Source organism: Myxine glutinosa, chromosome 9 (genome assembly GCF_964187855.1).
Source record: "Myxine glutinosa chromosome 9, kmMyxGlut1.1, whole genome shotgun sequence".
NCBI lineage: Eukaryota > Metazoa > Chordata > Myxini > Myxiniformes > Myxinidae > Myxine > Myxine glutinosa.
This window is the reverse complement of record NC_136269.1, coordinates 34,381,725-34,402,124: the sequence shown is the minus strand read 5'-3', so window position 1 is coordinate 34,402,124 and position 20,400 is coordinate 34,381,725. Positions and strand designations below refer to the sequence as shown.

The 20,400-nt window shown below is 43.0% G+C and overlaps 1 protein-coding gene across 9 annotated transcripts in view; it reads left to right on the top strand.

The window, feature by feature from the left end:
- Positions 1-15,066, top strand: part of LOC137435484 (uncharacterized) — a 131,240-nt gene extending 116,174 nt beyond the window's left edge. For all 9 annotated transcript variants that reach the window (XM_068129304.2, XM_078784265.1, XM_078784264.1 and 6 more), the window contains 3 exons: positions 5,815-5,992; positions 7,812-7,918; positions 14,456-15,066. In XM_068129304.2, coding sequence (XP_067985405.2) covers positions 5,815-5,992; positions 7,812-7,918; positions 14,456-14,657 — 487 coding nt within the window. In that variant the 3' untranslated portion in view covers positions 14,658-15,066. The remainder of the gene's footprint in view (positions 1-5,814; positions 5,993-7,811; positions 7,919-14,455) is intronic.
- The last annotated feature ends 5,334 nt before the right edge of the window (positions 15,067-20,400 follow it).

Sequence of the window (20,400 nt, the reverse complement as noted above, 5' to 3'; positions counted from 1 at the left end):
CGCGTACCCCCGAGACCTCCTCACTTACACCTCGTCGTATCTCCTCTTTCATCTCCTCCCTCTCTTTTGTAGATGCCGCCCTCATCTGTCCCAATTCATCCCTCTGAGCATCCAGTTTGGTTTCTACCCCGATTTTCACCTCCTCTATCTGCTCTCCCATTTGTTTAATTTCTCGGGCGGATTGCTCCCCTATTTCCCGCAATTTGTCTTCCATTCTATCTTCTAGCCCCCTCAACCCATTTTTCACCCCCTCTATCTGATTCTCCTGGGCAGCCATTCTATTTTCCACCCCCGTTAATCCATGTTTCACCCCTTCTATCCCATTGTCTAACCCCTCAAATTTCTTGTCTAACCCCTCAAATTTCTTGTCTAACCCCTTAAAATTATTGTCTAACCCCTCACTGGTACCCCTCACTTCGTCCCTCATTGCCCCCATTTGGCCCTCTAATCGCTCACTATTAGCCCTCGCGTCGTCCCTTATTTGCTCACCCTGAGCCTCCATCTTATCATTTAGCTTCTCCATGCTTGCCGCAAGTTGAATCAGAAAGAGGTTCATGTCTATCGGCGCCGTGGGCTCGGCCGCCGCGGCTACGTGCGCAGCGCAATTTGGTGCTGCTACGGTCACAGGCGCCGCTAAATTTGGTGCCGCCGTAACCACGTGCGCGAGAGCGCCATTTTGCGCGCCTGAAACCTCCTCAACCACATTGCCAATGTTCTCCTCCTCTCTTTCCTCCACATACATTTCCCCGAGGTCCTGGGTCGATTCTACCCCGTCTATCTCTCCCACCGACATCCCGTCGCCTTGACCAGCCATGGCGCGATTTCAAAATGTGGGTTTTGTAAAACAAAAGCAATTTCGGTAGTTTGTAATTTTGAGCGCGTTAAGGGAGCATTACACTGAACACAGTAAAAACAACACAAAATCACAGTAATGCACTTTTTGATAAAATGTCTTGATTGAAAATATGAAAAACTATATATGTACATGTTGCTTGATATATGAACATTACATTGGTATACATTACATAACATTATATTATGCATGGTTACCATGGTAACCAGATGAATACAAATGATGAATTACCACTTTTCAGCTTATATCTTCTCTATGACAAGTCCATTTACGTTCAAACTTGGTACATATATACAATACTAGGAAACAAACATTTTAATTGATGCATTTGTATAATTGGCATTTCGTGTTGCCATGGCAACCATTAATCGTCCAATGAGAATTGACATCCTTTAAATTAAAAACCCAAGGTCATAATACAATAAAACTCTATTAATATCTTTGTTGGGTCATTATCAATATCTGTGCCAAATTTGAAGTGAAAAGAATTAAGAATTCCAAAGTTATAGGGGAAAATGTAAACTAATATTATGTAAACACACATTTGCTGTAAGTGGCCATTGAAATCAGGATTCCGTTTCCTATACATTGAAATTACAATTGCGTACAATGTTTTTCCATTATTTCATGAATCTGGAGTTCACTTTGCAAGTTTTTTCAAATTTGCAAGTTTGCAACTTTGCAAATAATGCCCCCTTAAGCGCTTCAGGTCCGAATCCGACACTTCTGACACCAATTGTTACGGTCCGCGGATAAGATGTTGTTTGCCGAGCGGAGGCGCCGCGGCCGAACAGTTTTTCCCGACTCACCCGATCCCCTGAACGTTGGCCAGATCGCGCCACAGCTATTCAATGAGGGAAAAGACAAAGACGACACGGATGTGAAGAAGAGGAAGACGAAGGCAAAAAGGTTTGAAATACGATTACTATTTATTACTATTTACAGGCTCAAAGAAACCAAGGAGAAGGAAAGATAAGAAAATAATATAGACAGAGGGACGGACCAGAAGGACACAGTGAAAATCGCTAGCTTATCTATGCAGTCTTAATTAATTACCCAGGGACAAAACAAACAGAACAAACTCACGTACACCAAAAGAATGGAAAGGCAGGACTGGTGGGAGGTGGATGGCTGGAGGGAGAGGAAGGTCCGGAGCTGGCTGGAGCTTGATCCCGCACGGGAAGTCGGGCTGGACCTCGACGGCCGCCGATGCCACCGATCCTGTCGTGTGCGCAGGGTAACGGGTCGGAGCTGCTTGGTGGAGCCAAGCCAACGCTGCTGGTGGGGGGTCTGGCGTGACGGGTTCTCTCTCCCTCTCTCACTAACTCCAGGACTCTTTCTCTCTTGCTTAGTCCAATCACTCCTCACCACCGACAACTCAACGCAACCACTGACCACCACTGACGACCAACCCCCGCTCTGACCAAAACCACACAACTCAGCTCTTCGCAACTTCTTGCGTGCGCGCCTTTATAGCGCCTCCGGCGATTAAGCCGTCGGCTTTTAGGACACGCCCATCGGTGTGCTCACCTCGGCCCTGGTTGGTCGCGCGACCCTCTGGCTCCGCCCTTGATGACGACGGGCGGGCACGCCTTTCTTCCCCGACCCGAGCACATGTTCAATGGTGGCTTTGGGGCGAAAACAACCCACAGCTGTAACAAACTGGCAAACTGCCCAGTGCAGTTGGCAATGGAGACTTGGAGGGGATGTAGCTGGAAATTGAGGCTTGGCAATGGAAGTTTTGGGAGTGGGAATGGGGAATGAAAGGAATCTATCTATTTCACTTGGTGCAATGGAGTGTCATTTTAATGGAAGACAAGGCCTTACCCTGATACACATAATAAGGAAATAAACTCCTGAACAAGGGTATTATAGTGTCCTTCAATGTATGCTTTATGGAATTAACTACCGGAACGCCCTTTGACCTTTACACAACACTGGAGGCAGGAGGGGCCAGAATCAAGCAATGTTACACAACAATTTACCACAATACAACACAATAAAAAAAATACAATCCTCATATCCGCAACAATATTATGTTCCCTCAAACGTATACCAATCAGAGCTGAAGACCTGGTCACATGACAGTGTGATGTGATTACGTCTGATGTCATTACGGCAGTGCTGCGGCTGACTCCACGCACGCCATTTTGATTTATATATTATTCATGCCGAACATTTCATCGAACCTGTCATATATCACAATCGCCATGCTCTACCTTGACGTTTTTCATTCAGTGTGAAACACAAACAAACTGATTGTTAAAATGACTCGAAAGCAGCGGCGTTACGGCTCTTCCAACAAAACGGTACGTATCGGCCTTGGGCGTTATGACTCACCTTCCGCTTCGGACAAATTAAGCCCAGGTTTCTTAATACAGTGGTATCGTTTCAGTAGTATCGTTTTCGTAATAATAATAATACTGTATAGTAAATATAACCATAACACTTTAATCCCAATGTCATGAATGGAAACTTGATTGATTGAAGCGGTGTAACTGCGGAAGTAAGGAATTCACCTCGGTTTTTTAAAAATAATATAATTTCCGTAATAATAACGTAACGTTATTATTATAGTAAATCTAATTGTGACACTAATCCCTTTGTCGTGACTGCAACGTTTCTGGAGGTTAAATATATATCCAATATATATTAAAGTAGCGGCAGTTTTGTGTCCATCCGTCATGCTACGTCATTACGTATATGATGTCATTACAGCGTAAACACCCACACACTTCGGGAGTGGCAGGAAAGGTCATTCCTCTTTGGGATATATAGATTACAGTCTCTCTATGGTCGGGTTTCAAGGACATTGGGTGTGTGTTCATTTACCAAGGTTCTTGTGGAGAGATCGCCAAGTGGTTTAAGTATTCGAGCAAGCACTCCATTCAAAGCACTTAAGGAACGGCTGGCTTGGCAAGCGCGAGTTCGCTGCTTGGTAAATGAGCACACCACCAACCCTTGTGGGGTATATATATTACAATGGATCTTCGCTCGGTTCTGCAAGTAAAACTTACCTCATGGATGTTGGGATTCCTCCAAATTTCTTTGTTTAATGTTATAAACAGCATTAGCGACTGTTTAAAAAGCTAATCATGTGTGCTCGTGGTTTATAATATTTTACAAGCCCGGCTACTCTGCTGTTAGACTTTCGGTCTTGTTTTTGAAGGCTTTGGTTTCCATGGCGTCAAGAGGGAAAAGCAGTACTGCAAGCTGCAAATTAAGGCCTTGTCGGCAGATAAAAGTTCAGGTGTGCCAAGGAAAAATCTCGCAAAAGATGATCTCGCAATTTAGCTTTCCAACCTGCTTTGTAACATCAAACGATCAGCTTACTGGGGAACATCACGTTGTGTGGAAATTATAAGGTATTGCTAAAAAGTTACCAAATGTCTGCATAAAGCTGAATCTTTGAAATAAAAACAATGTACATCGTGTTGATTTGCTTTGTGATATCATTTACTGTCTTAAAATGCTTTATTTTTTTTATACCTCTGCTGACAGTCACTGGAGTCATTATGTCTTTGGGTTGGCTGTACGTCCGTCCGTGATAGGTTTTCGTTACTGCGATAACTTGAGAAATGCTGAAAGGATTTCAATTAGAATTAGATAAAGTATGTACTATGATGTAAAGATGAACTCATTAGATTTTGGGGTCATGAGGTCAAAGGTCAGAGGTCATGTTAGGTGAAAAAAAATCCTGTGACCGCGATAACTTATGAACCAGCGATGGGGTTTTGATCAAATTTGGTACAAGTGTGTATTATGATGCAAATATGAACTGATTTGATTTTTGGGTCAAGATGTCAAAGGTCAGAGTCTGTAATAGGGTTTTGGCACCACAATAACTTGAGAATGGCTGAAGAGAACCAAGTTAAACTTGGTACAAGTATGTATAATTATTTAAAGATAAAACTGATTGGATTATAGGGTCAAGATCTGATGTCCCGTTTGATTAAAAAATTCTCTTACCGAGCTAACTTGTGAATCAGTCATGGAATTTTGACCTAACTTGGTATCTTATGTACCGTGCTGAATTTTGACCTAACTTGGTACATATTATGATGCAAAGATGAACTGATTCGATTTCGGCATCAAAGGTGAAAAGTAAGAGCTCATATCAGGTAAAAATTTGATACTTGAGAACAGCTGAATGGATTTAAATCAAACTTGGTACAAATATATATATAATGATGCAATAATATGGGTGGAGGAACATCGGTCACCGTCGCGACGTCGAAGAGTCCCATTCTGGTTTTAACCTGAAGCGTGTTCCATTAACATGCAACATGCAAACCGAGTGGGTAATGTAAGGTAACCGAGACATGGGTAATGAACGTAGAGCAGCAACGAAGGCTGGAAAGGGTGGAAATGCGAATGGTTCGGTGGATGTGCGGAGTATCATTGAGAGAGAGGAAGACAAATGATGAATTGCGAAAGATGATGGGAATAGAGTCTGTGATTGATGCTGTGAAGAGGAACAGGTTGAGATGGTTTGGTCATGTGTTGAGGAAGGATGAAAGTGACTGGTTGAGAAGAGTGATGGAAATGAATGTAGAAGGAAGTAGAGGATGGGGAAGACCGAGAAAGATTTGGCTAAAGATGGTGGAAGAAGAAATGCGGGCAAGGGGGTTAACAAGGGGAGATGCAGAAAATAGGGCAAAATGGAGAAGATTGTCATGGGGACCGCAAGGCTAACCCCTGCTCTAGCAGGGAAAATGGCCTTTAAAATGCCTGTTTGTGTTTATGCAAACCACAGCTTTAACCCAGTGACTGGAGCAAACACCATTTGATTTATTCATTTACCCAGGACCTTTCACCTGAACTGTTGACTTGTCAGTTCAGTGTGTGCATGGTTCCATTTCTGTACCTGGCTGTCGTTTGTTCCCTTCGTATTCCGCTCAGATGTTAGCCAACATAATGATGCATTTTGGTGAGATTCCACTCAACACTTGTCACACCAGGTTCTCCAAAAACGCAGGAGATTTGGACGATTTGGTGTCCTCTGGCCTGGTTTTGCTTGATTTTGGACAAAGCATTGACCTGCAGCTTTTTCAACTCGGAACAAGGTTCCGTGGCTCGTCGAAGACGCAATCTTTCTGTTGCCCAGAGATGCTTCATGATCAGCCATGGACCATCCAGGTGGGTTTGTCAAATATAAAATTCAGGATTTTTTTTTTCTATAAAAAAAGAATTGAGGCTCGTGGAAGAGTGGGAAATGGCAGTGGATGGATGGTGGGTTGGAGGTGGAGTGGGGGGGGGTGGGGGGGGGGGCAGAGGGTGTGCACGTTTGGACTCAAAAAGCAGGGAAATTAATGAAACGTAAACAGAAAAAGGAGGGGAAGGAATGCAACAACGTTCAAGTACGAGGGTTGGGTTCGTTAAGATAAATGGTAGAGGGGATATCGCAGATATAGTTGGGAGGGGGTGAGATTGAGGGGATGGAACATTGAGATTCCAGGTTCAAGTCCCATTTAATCTGGCCATTGCCTACTGATGTCCTAGTTTATGTGAAGTACAGTGCAGGGATGTCTCCTAATATCCTTGTTACCTCCTAATAGTACTCAGTTGGTAAGCGGAGGTTATGTTTTCACCCCTGTCTGTCTGTCTGTCTGTCTGTCTGAACAGGATATCTCAAAAAGTTGTGGATGAATTCGGATGAAACCTGGTGGACAGGTCGGGTCGGGTCAAGGAGGAATTAATTTCATTTTGGTGAAGATCCGGATCCGGATCAGATAATCTTTTAAGTGATTCTTCACCATTGAGTGTTGGGGTTGAAACCGATATACAACACAATATCTCAAAAAGCTATGGATGGAGTTGGACGAAACTTGGTGGATCGGTTGGGTTTGTAACAAGGACGAAACGATTCGATTTTGGTGAAGATCTGAATACGGATCTGGAAACGAGAATGATTTAATTTCAAAAGTGATTCTTCACCATTGAATGATAGGGCCAAAACGATATATACACAAAGAATTAAGTTAAGCACCCCTACACAACGAATTAAGGTAAGCACCCCCTAATATATATTCTTTGTGTATATGTATACATTTGCATATATTCTAAGGTATGTGAGATCAAATAATGATTGGTATGACATTAGCAATTATCCATTGATGAAATTGAGTGATCAAAGTGAAAAAAAGGGATTGGTTGAGTCAGTGATCCGATCACGTGGGTCCTACACACGTTATTGACGCACAGATCGCTAGAGGTCTTCTCAGAACAATGACTGTACGTTAGAAAACATAAACGTCATCCACACTGTCCGTGATGGACCTATAGCTCCATACTTAAATTGAGGTGAAAATATGCCTAAAATTCCCAAAAAATTTCACCTTAAATTATTCAGAATAAAATATTGAAAACGGCATGATTGTTATGTTTTTATGTGACCATAATATCACTTCTCCAGAAAATATAGCAATATCATGGGTATATTACACTGTTTTGACGACAACAAACTTGTAATGTGCGAGGTTGTAAAAAAACGGGGGGGGGGTGCTTAACTTAATTCTTTGTGTATATAAAATGATATTTAAAAACCTTGTGGACAGGTTATGACAAAACTAGGTAGACGAGTTGGTTAGGTGACATGAACAAGTCAATTAGATTTTGGTTGAGGTCCGGATGCATATCCGGCCTACCGAGTAAGATACAAAACGTAAACTGTTTGGCCTGGCGGAGGAAGGCATGTGCTCTACCGATTGCCATTCTAGTTTTGCATGTGATGTGTTTGCAAGCTCCACCATGAGGCTTAAACTGTTGAAGAAACAGTAAAACTCAATTTAGGTTGCACCCTCGCCATTGACTGCATACATCGGTTTCGATATTTTTTTGTTTATCGTGACACGTGGCCTTCACTTGCCTTTTTCACCCTTGCTCTCTGTGTCCCCAAATGTGATGCCACATTTGTGGTGTTTGAGCTGCGGTTTCCGCTGTGATCCTCTTTTCGCAGCCTGACCTCTTCGCTGTTGCCAGCACGGTACATTGTCTGCTGTTTGGGGAGTACATGAAGGTGCAACATGATGGTAACACCTGGAGAATTTGTTGTGCTTTCAAAAGGTATGTTTCAGGTGACCAAAATATACCTGGGAACATTTAAATTAGTTTGGCTCAGAATCTGTTTGGCTTTTTAATTTTTATTTATTTTAATCTTTTCTTTCCTTGAATCGTCTTTCATAAAGTAATTTCTGATTGTTTTTGTCTTTGTGCACAATTTTTTTTCTTTCATCTTCTTCGTCCGTATGCAGCACAAGGCTGCGGGGTGGCATCATTAGCTGATGCAGCCAATGGCAGGATTTTGTAATTTGTTCGGGGTGCTGGCGATAGTTCACCTCCTCTTTACGAAGGACACGGTGGGATATTCTGCGAAGGTCAGCAACAAATGCTGGCAGATGGGATGTGCCCGTTTAATGTTCATCCGAGGGATGGCACACACATTGATGAATCACCCTGCCTGTGAAACACCGGGGTGACAATTTATAGCCGGACCGAGATTCCAACCCAGGCTTTTAGACAGCTTTGAGGCGAGTGTGCGCACCCCTCCCAGCCATCCTGGCGACCCCCAATTTATTTTGGTGTAATGTTCTGTTGCAATTTCTTTTCTGAGCGAGATTTGGTTTCTACCAACCGTAAAGCGCTTACAATTGAATTTTTGTACACCACTCCTTTCCTATTCCATCTCCAAACACCTCTCCCTCCCAATACGGTCTCTGAGCTGCACGGTCACTGACGGTCACGGTCAATTGACTGCACAATTCAAATTGACTGCACGGTCAATACGGTCTCTGAGCCGGGCGCCAGAGGCACCCCGGCAATGCCGCACTGAAGGATAATAATTATTTATTTGGCATGGGGGTGGTGTACTTTGAATGTATCTGTACTTGTACACCGCTCCTTTCCCATGCCATCTCCAGGCGCTGCATAACGTCATTGCCGGGCACCAAAGGGGTCTCGGCAATGACGCGCGCTGAAAGGGAGTACTCAGTTTTCATTCTGGTTGTTTGTTTGTTTGTTTTCTTTCTTGTTTGTCCGGGCGATATCTCAGCCACCCTTTGAGTTCGGAAGCTGAAATTTTGGCACAATAGTGAGCACAATTTGGCACAATAGTGGCTAACCCCCGCTCTAGCGGGGAAAATGGCCTTAAAACGGTCATTCATTCATTCATTCATTCAGTGAGCAAGTGCTTTAATCAAAAAAACAAAAAATACCGTTTTTGACAATCGATTCATTGATTAGTTACTGAATTATTATCGATTAATTAAGTACTTATTGTACACCGCTCCTTTCCTATGCCATCTCCAGGCATTGCAAAACGTCATTGCCGGGCACCGAAGGGGGCTCGGCAGTGCCGCACGCTGAAAGGGAGTACTCGGTTTTCACTCCGGTTATTTTCTTTCTTTCTTTCTTTCTTTCTTGTTACTTGCCGGAAAAGATTCCGGCAAGTATGTTTATCTGTTCGTTACTTGCCGGAAAAAAATTCCGGCAAGTATGTTGATCTGTTCGTTTGTCTGTCTGTTTGTCTGTCTGTTTGTTTGCAGCACTGCGTCTACACCGTTGCACGTAGAATCGCCAAACTTTGCACACATATTGGTCTTGCCCTGGAATAGACTGTGCCCAATTGATGACGTCATCGGTCTCGTGGTTCGGCCGCCATCTTGGAAAAACCGAAAAACTTTGCACCTCCATATCTCCGAAAGTACTGAATAGAAAAAATTGAGACATGGCTCATTGTAAAGAACTCTCGATGGGGAATAAAATATGTTAATGATGACTTCATCGGTCACGTGGTTCGGCCGCCATCTTGGAAAAACCGGAAAACTTTGCATCTCTATATCTCCGAAAGTCCTGAATAGAAAAAATTGAGACATGGCTCATTGTAAAGAACTCTCCACGGGGAATAAAATATGTTAATGATGACGTCATCGGTCACGTGGTTCGGTCGCCATCGTGGAAAAACCGGAAAACTTTGCATCTCTATATCTCCGAAAGTCCTGAATAGAAAAAATTGAGACATGGCTCATTGTAAAGAACTCTCCACGGGGAATAAAATATGTTAATGATGACCTCATCGGTCACGTGGTTCGGCCGCCATATTTGTCCTAAATGGCCGATAAAAAAGTACATTCCGGCAAGTCCTCGGTCTCTGACCTATTTTTCATTACTTGCCGGAAAAGATTCCGGCAAGTATGTTGATCTGTTCGTTTGTCTGTCTGTCTGTCTGTCTGTTTGTCTGTTTGTCTGTCTGTCTGTCTGTCTGCAGCACTACGTCTACACTGTTGCACGTAGAATCGCCAAACTTTGCACACATATTTGTCTTGCCCAGGAATAGACTGTGCCCAATTGATGACGTCATTGGTTACGTGGTTCGGCCGCCATCTTGGAAAAACCGAAAAACTTTGCACCTCTATATCTCCGAAAGTACTGAACAGGAAAAATTGAGACATGGCTCATTGTAAAGAACTCTCCATGGGGAATAAAATATGTTAATAATGATGTCATCAGTCACGTGGTTCGGCAGCCATCTTGGAAAAACGGCAAAACTTTGCACCTCTATATCTCCGAAAGTACTGAACAGAAAAAATCGAGACATGGCTCATTGTAAAGAACTCTCCATGGGGAATAAAATATGTTGATGATGATGTCATCAGTCACGTGGTTCGGCCGCCATCTTGGAAAAACCGAAAAACTGTGCACCTCCATATCTCTGAAAGTACTGAATGGAAAGAATTGAGACATGGCTCATTGTGAAGAACTCTGCATGGGGAATAACATATGTTAATGATGACGTCATCGGTCACGTGGTTTGGCCGCCATATTTGTCCTAAATGGCCGATAAAAAAGTAAATTCCGGCAAGTCCTCGGTCTCTGACCGATTTTTCATCTGTCTGTCTGTCTGTTTGCAGCACTACGTCCACACCATTGCATGTAGAATCGCCAAACTTTGCACATGTATTTGTCTTGCCCTGGAATAGACTGTGCCCAATTGATGACGTCATCGGTCACGTGGTTCGGCCGCCATCTTGGAAAAACCGAAAAACTTTGCACCTCCATATCTCCGAAAGTGCTGAATATAAAAAATTGAGACATGGCTCATTGTAAAGAACTCTACATGAGGAATAAAATATGTTAATGCTGATGTCATCGGTCACGTGGTTCGGCCGCCATCTTGGAAAATCCGAAAAAATTTGCACCTCTATATCTCCGAAAGTGCTGAATAGAAAAAATGGAGACATCGCTCATTGTAAAGAACTCTCCGTGGTGAATAAAATATGTTAATGATGATGTCATAGGTGCGTCCATTATGACGTCATAATTCGATAAGTACAAAACTTCATCCGATCAAGATGAAATTTCTTGAGCATCATCAAGGAATAAATTAGTTTAGAAAACAAATAATGATGATGTCATCGGTCACGTGGTTCGGCCGCCATATTTAAAAGTAAATTCCGGCAAGTCCTCGGTCTCTGACCGATTTTTCATCTGTTTGTCTGTCTGTTCGCAATACTACGTCTACACCGTTACACGTAGAATCGCCAAACTTTACACACATTTGTCTTGCCCTGGAATAGACTGTGCCCAATTTTAAACTCTCTCGGCCCAAGGCCTCCATTATGACGTCATAATTCTACAAGTACAAAACTTCATCCAATCAAGATTAAATTTATTGAGCATAATTTAGGAATAAATTAGTTTAGAAAACAAATAATGACGCCATCGTTCACGTGGTTCGGCCGCCATATTTGTCCAACATAGCCGAATAAAAAAACAAGAACATTCCGGCAAGTCCTCGGTCTCTGGCCGATTTTTCATTTTCTTGTTTGTTTGTCCGGGCGATATCCCAGCCATCCTTTGAGCTAGCAAGCTGAAATTTCGGCACAATAGTGAGCAAGTGCTTTGGCAAAAACGTTATTTTGTTTTTGGATTAATTAATTGATTAGTTATTTCATTATTATTGACTAGCAGAAGTACCCGGCATTGCCGGGCGGGGAGGGGGTAGGGGGAGGGGAACGGGGGGGAGGGGAGGAGAGGGGGGAGGGGAGGGAGAGGGAGGGGAGGAGAGGGGGGAGGGAGAGGGAGGGGAGGAGGGGGAGGTAAGGGTGGAAGTGGGAGGGTAAGGGGGAGAGGGTGTAGGGGGAAGGGAGGGGTAGGGTACAGGGGGAAGGGGAGGATGGAGGGGGGGAAGGGGAGGATGGAGGGGGGAGGTGGAGGGGGAAGGGGGGAAGGGGAGGTAACATTACATTGCACACACACAAACTGTGTTTTATGTTCAATGGTCTGGCGGCGGGGATGGAACATCACGTGATCGCTCTGAGCGAATCAGCGCGCTGCTCTGCCACCGACCGGCTCAGATTCCGTGTATAATATTCCTCGCTGAAAAAAAATCTATGTGAAACATGCTACTATCTATGCTAAATCATGCTAAATCATGCTAAATGCTAATCATGCTAAAATCTATGCTACTTGCTGTGAGTTTATGGCGGCAAGGAACATCACGTGATCACTCTGAGCGAATCAGCGCGCTGCTCTGCCACCGCCACAGAATCCGTGTATAATATTCCTCGCTGAAAAAAAAATGGATCTAAAGATGAAAGAAAAAAAAACCTATGTGGTGTGAATGGCAATGTTCCTCGCTGAAATGTGAAAAAACGCAATCGCTTTTCGCTCTGAATTACGTGCGAACGCGTAACTGTGAGTTTATGGCGGCAAGGAACATCACGTGATCGCTCTGAGCGAATCAGCGCGCTGCTCTGCCACCGCCTCAGATTCCGTGCATAATATTCCTCGCTGAAATAAAAATATGGTAAAAAAATATTATGAAATATTTTTTTTTAGGTCGGCCATGTTCTTCCCAGGCTCAATGGCCATGTCTATGCCAAATATCAAGCACGTGAGCCTCTCCGTTTAGGAGTCTATCGGTAACATTACACACACACACACACACACACACACACACACACACACACACACACACACACACACACACACACACACACAAACTGTGTTTTATATATATAGATTAATTAAGTACCTATTTATTTCCTTTCTCCTCTGGGAATTATCTCAGGCACCTTTTGAGCTAGGAATCTGATATTTGGACATGACAATGATCAAGTGATTTGGCTGTAAAGTCTCATTTTGATGTATTGTTTTATTCATTAATCGATTATTTAATTATTCGATTAATGACTTCATTTTTTAAAAAAATTATGTTGCAGATTCGGATGAAACGGTGGTGGTTTTGGTATTTTATTTGCGAATTAATTAATTTAATTATTTTACGATTATTAATTATTTTTTTTCATTATTAATCATTTATTTATTTTCTTTCTTATCTGGGCAATATCTCAGGCACCTTTTGAGCTAGGAAGCTTATATTTGGACAGGACAGTGACCAAGTGATGTGGCTATAATGGATATTTTTGATTTATTGATTTATTGATTAATTACTTATTGTTTAATCAATCAATTATTATTTCTTTTTTCTGATGAATGGCTTATTTAATTAATTTTGAAAAAGTTACATCTTCGGATGAAGCACTGGTGATTTACGTATGCTATTAGCCAATTGATTAAGAAAATATTTTATGATCATTATTTATTGATTTGATTTGTACAATTAATAAATCAATTATTGTATACCTCTCCTACCCAATGCAGTCTCTACGAGCTGCACGTCGGTATTGCCAGGCACCCAAGGCAACCTGGCAATGCCGCGCTGGAGGATATTTATTTATTTGGCATGGGGGCCGTGTACTTGGAATGTTCCTGTACTTGTTTGATTTCTTTTTTGTTTGTTTGTCCGGGCTATATCTCAGCCATCCTTTGGGCTCGGTAGCTGAAATTTGGGCGCAATAATGAGCACGTGCTTTGGCAAAAACTATTTTGTTTTTTTATTCATCAATTAATTGATTAATTGCTTCATTATTATCGATTTATTTCGTACTTATTTATTTCCTGTCTCATCTGGGCATTTTCTCAGGCACCTTTTGAGTTCGGAAGCTGATATTTGGAGACGATAATGACCAAGTGATTTGGCTATAAAGGATATTCATGATTTATTGATTAATCAATTGATCGTTTAATTATTTATTAATTAGTTAATTATTTTTTCCCCCCATTAATGATTTAATTTTCAAAAAGTTGCAGTTTCGGATAAAACACTGGTGGTTGAGGTATGCTATTAGTGAATTGATTAAGAAATTATTTTCTGATTACTATTTATTGATTTCAATTATGCAATTAATCAATCAATTATTGTCAACCTCTCCCTTCCAATATCATCTCTATGTGCCGCAATGGGATCTTATTTATTTATTTGGCATGGGGCCGGTGTACCTTAAATGTGTCTGTACTTGTATTTTATCTCATTTGTTCCTGTGCACGATTGGTTGGTGTTTATTTGTGTCATTGGTCCTCTTCTTTCTTCTTCTTGGCCAAAGTTTGCTCCTTTCAGTATACTATATATGCTTTTGCCATATCTATTAATGCCACCAGGATGAAATTGCCAACTGTTGTGATGAACATTACTATATTCGTGATCACGAGGTTGAAAATATGTCACCCTCCCCATGCACCGTGTTCTCTGCACCTTTCCAGGTGGCACAAGAAACAATGGCAGCAATTCTTCCATGACTTGTTGAACACTGGGCGTGGACAGTCCAACACACTTTACAACCTGCGGACCCTGCTCACAAACACCCTGAAGACTGAGGCTCGGTGGCACCTTCAGATGGCTTGCTCTGACCTTTCGCGCTTCTTAAAGGAGAGTCATGGTTCCTTGCACAAGACAGCTCGCTGACTCCGTTTCATTGAATGATCCTTTTTTTACTTTTGAAACCTGTTTGTTGGTGTTTTTAAAATAAATTTGTGCAAAATTTTTGTTCTTTCCTGCAGTCTTGTCTCTGTCTCTGTCTCCCACATCTCATCATCATTTTGTTATGAATTTGATGAGTCCAAAATCATTTGGAGAAACCTTTAATGGAAATTGACTTGGTTTATCAGCTTAATGTTATGTCATCATTGAGACTATTTCTTATTTTGCACATTGTTAGGTGACTGGTGAGATTTTATTGCAGATTTACTTTGTTGTGCTTTTCGATCACCTATTCCTGTTCACGATGACGGAGTGGCTCGATGATCTTCAACATGAAATCATCTTTTTCACTTTATTGTTTTTTACTAAGAAATAAAAACCTGTTAAACATTGATATCCTGAAGCTTATGCAAGCACCGTATTGAGTGACCCATGTGGTTGTGCCCGGTTAACCTGCATTTTCACATGACCAACCTCAAAAGTATCAAAAAAAGAGAAACTTGTATTTTCAGTGCTTGCCATGATGCTGCATATGCTGTTGTTTGAGGTCTTGGAGCAGCTGCTGTCAGGTTCCATTCCTGTGGCCAATTCCTGGTACTATGCTTGGACAGTGAAGAAGATGGAACATTTTTGATGGAGGTCGAGGAGGAGAGGGTTGGGGCTGGAGTCTTTGGTAGGACAGGATCCTGAACTCTTTTGTAATGCTTTGAGAGGGTCATCAAAGGGTGCAAAATGTCAAAATGGTTGTTCTGCCATGGACATGCATGGGGGTGGTCAATGCAGCCATTTTCAGTTGCATTCCTGAGAACATCAGTCATTGTTATGTGAACATTGTTATGTGAACATGGTTATGTGAACATGGTTATGTGTACATGGTCATGTGAACATGTTTATGTGAACATGGTTATGCATTATGTGGAAGGGTGGCATTGTGTGACACGTCGGAGTGGCATTGTGTTACACGTCGGAGTTGCATTGTGTGACACGTCGGAGTGGCATTGTGTGACACGTCAGAGTGGCATTGTGTGACACGTCGGAGTGGCATTGTGTGACACGTCGGAGTGGCACTGTGTGACACGTCGGAGTGGCACTGTGTGACACGTCGGGGTGGCACTGTGTGACACGTCGGGGTGGCACTGTGTGACACGTCGGGGTGGCACTGTGTGACGTCGGGGTGGCACTGTGTGACCCGTCGGGGTGGCACTGTGTGACCCGTCGGGGTGGCATTGTGTGATCCGTCGGAGTGGCATTGTGTGACACGTCGGAATGGCTCGATGCAATCTCAGACAGCATTGACGGGGCAATTTTGCTTCATCCTTCTGCACACAACATGGTATTTGGTGATTTCAACATTCATCACAAGGAGTGGCTGGTACACTCTCGCAATACTGACACTCCTGGTATCGATAGAATACCTATAATTTCTTAATGTCACCCAAATTGTTTCCTCTCCCACTCGTATTCCTGTTCTCCCACCATTACAGTTGCATATTTTACCAAAACGAAATATAACAAGTACAGATACTTTCAAAGTACACCGCCCCCATGCCAAATAATTAAATATCCTCCAGCGCGACATTGTCGGGGTGCCCCTGGCGCCCGGCAATACCGCCGTGCAGCTCATAGAGACTGTATTTGGAGGGAGAGGACACAATAATTGATTGATTAATTGCATCATTAAAATCAATAAAAGATTATCATAAAATATTTTCTTAATCAATTGGCTAATAGCATAACCAAACCACTCGTGCTTCATCCGAAGATTTATCTTTTAGAAGTTTAATTAAATGTCATTAATCGAAAAAATTAGATAATTAATTTCTTAATCGATAAATCAAAAATATTCCTTGGAGCCACATCACTTGGTCACTGTTGTGTCCAAATATTAGCTTCTTCGCTCAAAAGGTGCCTGAGATATTGCCCAGATGAGAAAGAAAATAAATAATCCTTGATTGAATCAATATGAATGAATGATCGTTTTGAGGCCATTTTCCCCGCTGGAGTGGGGGTTTGCCTTGCGGGCCCCATGGCCATCATGGTTTCCTGTTTGAGGCAATTTTTTTTTTTTTTAATGGCCGGATGCCCTTCCTGACGCCAACCCTTAGTCGCCTCTTACAATGTGCAGGGATACGGTGTACCTATTCTAAATCCGGGTACACCGTGATCATTCATCCCAGCAAGCTGGTACTCAATTTGCCCACCTCGGAAGGATGACAGGCTGAGTCAACCCCCCTGGCGTTAATTCAGTGATTACCGGGATTCGAGCTCAGGATCCCAAGCCTGTGCCCTAACCGCTAAGCCAACACCAGGCACCAGACTTAATTAATCTATATATATATACACAAAGAATTAAGTTAAGCACCCCCCCCGTTTTTTTACAACCTCGCACATTACAAGTTTGTTGTCGTCAAAACAGTGTAATATACCCATGATATTGCTATATTTTCTGGAGAAGTGATATTATGGTCACATAAAAACATAACAATCATGCCGTTTTCAATATTTTATTCTGAATAATTTAAGGTGAAATTTTTTGGGAATTTTAGGCATATTTTCACCTCAATTTAAGTATGGAGCTATAGGTCCATCACGGACAGTGTGGATGACGTTTATGTTTTCTAACGTACAGTCATTGTTCTGAGAAGACCTCTAGCGATCTTTGCGTCAATAACGTGTGTAGGACCCACGTGATCGGATCACTGACTCAACCAATCACTTTTTTTCACTTTGATCACTCAATTTCATCAATGGATAATTGCTAATGTCATACCAATCATTATTTGATCTCACATACCTTAGAATATATGCCAATGTATACATATACACAAAGAATATATATTAGGGGGTGCTTACCTTAATTCGTTGTGTAGGGGTGCTTAACTTAATTCTTTGTGTATATATAAAACACAGTTTGTGTGTGTGTGTGTAATGTTACCGATAGACTCCTAAACGGAGAGGCTCACGTACTTGATATTTGGCACAGACATGGCCATTGAGCCTGGTAAGACCGTGGCCGACCTAAAAATTTATTTCATAATATTTTAAAACCATATTTTTACCTCAGCGCATTTCAGTGAGGAATATTATGCACGGAATTTGACCGGTCGCAGAGCAGCGCGCTGATTCGCTCAGAGCGATCACGTGATGTTCCTTGCCGCCATTAACTTTGTTACGCGTTCGCACGTATTTCAGAGCGAAAAGCGATTGCCTTTTTTCACATTTCAGCGACGAACATTGCCATTCACACCACATAGGTTTTTTTCCCTTTCATCTTTAGATCCATATTTTTTGCCATAACGTAGCGCATTATGGCTCTCTCAAGCTCGAGTTAGCCAATCACCTGGGAGCATGAGGCCACGTTGGCCACACCCACGACAGGACGCAGAGTTGCAATCGATCGCTCAGAGCGATCACGTGATGTTCCATCACGTCACACGTTTGCACGTAATTCAGGGCGAAAAGCGATTGCGTTTTTTCACCTTTATGAGATCGTATTTTGTGCGATATGAATTAAATTTTAATTAATATTTCGTGTTTTCGAATACGAAGGATTTCCCCTTTCCCCTTTCGATTTCGAATACGAGCTTGAGTCGAGAGGGCGCATGTACGGGTTGGGAATGTACGGGTCTCCCTTCCCCCGCCCGGCAACGCCGGTACTGGAGGGCGTCACAGGATCGGTGAGTCTCCAAATCCGCTTCGTGCTCTTGCGAAGATGCAGGACGATGTCACGATTGTTGTGCTGCTCTCCGACCATGAGAACTGCAACGTCATTGTTGACTGGCCCTCCCCCTTCCCCCTCCCCCATCTGTCCTCCCCCTCCCTTCCCCCTCCGTCCTCCCTCCCCCCTCCGTCCTCCCTCCCCCCTCCCCCCTCCCCCCTCCCTCCCCCCTCCATCCTCCCTCCCCCCTCCCTCCCCCCTCCCCTTTCCCCCTCCCCTTTCCCCCTCCCCTTTCCCCCTCCCCTTTCCCCCTCCCCTTTCCCCCTCCCATCCCTCACCCTCCCCTCTTCCCCCTCCCCCCTCCCCCTCCCCCTCCCATCCCTCCCCTCCCATCCCTCCTCTTCTCCCCTCTCCCCCTCTTCTCCACCTCTCCCCCTCCCCCTCCTCCTCCCCCTCGCCCTCCCCCTCCCCCTGCCCCTCTTCTTCCGTTCCCCTCCCCACTCCCCTCCCCCACCCGGCAATGCCGGGTACTTCTGCTAGTCGATAATAATGAATAGTCCATTGGCTGAGGGGGTCCCCGTGTGCATGAGATGTGCCCTAAGTTACTCTTCATAATATTGAAGTAGACCATGAGACATATCAAAAAAGTTTGGGTAGACTTTTGGTAACCCGGCAGTAACAGAGGAAATGACGTCATTAGCCACGCCCTTTGCCGCTCTATTGATACCAAAATTTAGGGGTAGGGGAAACATAAATCGCAATAACTTTGGAAGTATAAATAACAGAACTACAAAATACCCATTAAAATGTTTGTATTTAAGTACTCTATTCATTACAATAATCATTATGCAAATTAATATGTTAATGAGGTCAAAAGGTCACAAAACCCGAGTACAAGTGAAAATTTCACACTGCTCCAAATAAATACCCACCAAGTTATGGATTTACTCACTTTTACATTTACTAGGGCATGCCCGTACTATATATAAGCTAGGACGTGCCCGTACGTGGGTGCCCGTTCCTTGCCAAAAAAAAAAAAAAAAAAAAATTTGTGTAGGGGTGTGTGTGTGTAAACATCCTAGGGCGTGCCCGTACGTGGGTGCAAAAAAACATGCGTGCAAACAACAACAAAAAAAAACTTTGAAACCACGTGGCAGTAACGACCACAGAACCCCCCCCCCCTCTATTTACATGAATGGTTTGGTCCATTCGCAACGACCACAGAACCCCCCCCCCCCCCCCCTCTATTTACATGCAATGGCTTGGTCCATTCGCAACGCCAAAGCGAACGGCGAACGGCTAAATCGCCATAGCTCGGTAAGTACTTGTCCGATTAATTTCAAACCTTGAAAAGGCACATCCTCGGGTCCCCAGCAATATACCTGGCAAGTTTAAAGTATATCGGACCCGTGGTTGTCGAGAAACAGCGGTCACAGACAAACAAACAAACGTACAAACGTACAAACGTACAAACAAACACACAGAGATTACTGGAATTATAGATAGATGATGCATGGAACGTTTAGAATAGATGCTACTGATTACTTTGATATGCATTTGGGGCCTTTTAATGCCTAATTGTATTACATAACATCAAGTGAAAATTGGCGTAAATTTAAAAGGCAGATGTTTTTGCAGTCCATAAGTATAATAGAATGTTCTGCATACTAGTACGTTCTTTAGCAATTTGAGAATGTATTCTGAGTTATGTTTTGTGAAGAGTTCCCTTATGCTCTTCAGTCCATTGTATTAACCCTCAGTGTTTTGTCAAGTAGGTGGACACATCATAAGGTTAGATTTAATTGAAATCTTATTTGAAGCCAAGAAGCCTTTAAAAATACCCATGGGAATGATGACCATGGTTCCATAAAATGTCCAACCGAGCAAGAGACCAAGCCAAATATTTGGTCCTCGCAGCATTCAGAAGGTCTTGATTCACTGGGTGGATCTCAACTTCGTAGTCCATGGGTAAATCAGCCCTTTTTGCTGGTTTGTGGAATGACTGTAATTCTTGGCACTTCAGTTCACAGTTGAATGTCTGGGCCATGCTCTGTTCTGGTCTCGGAAATC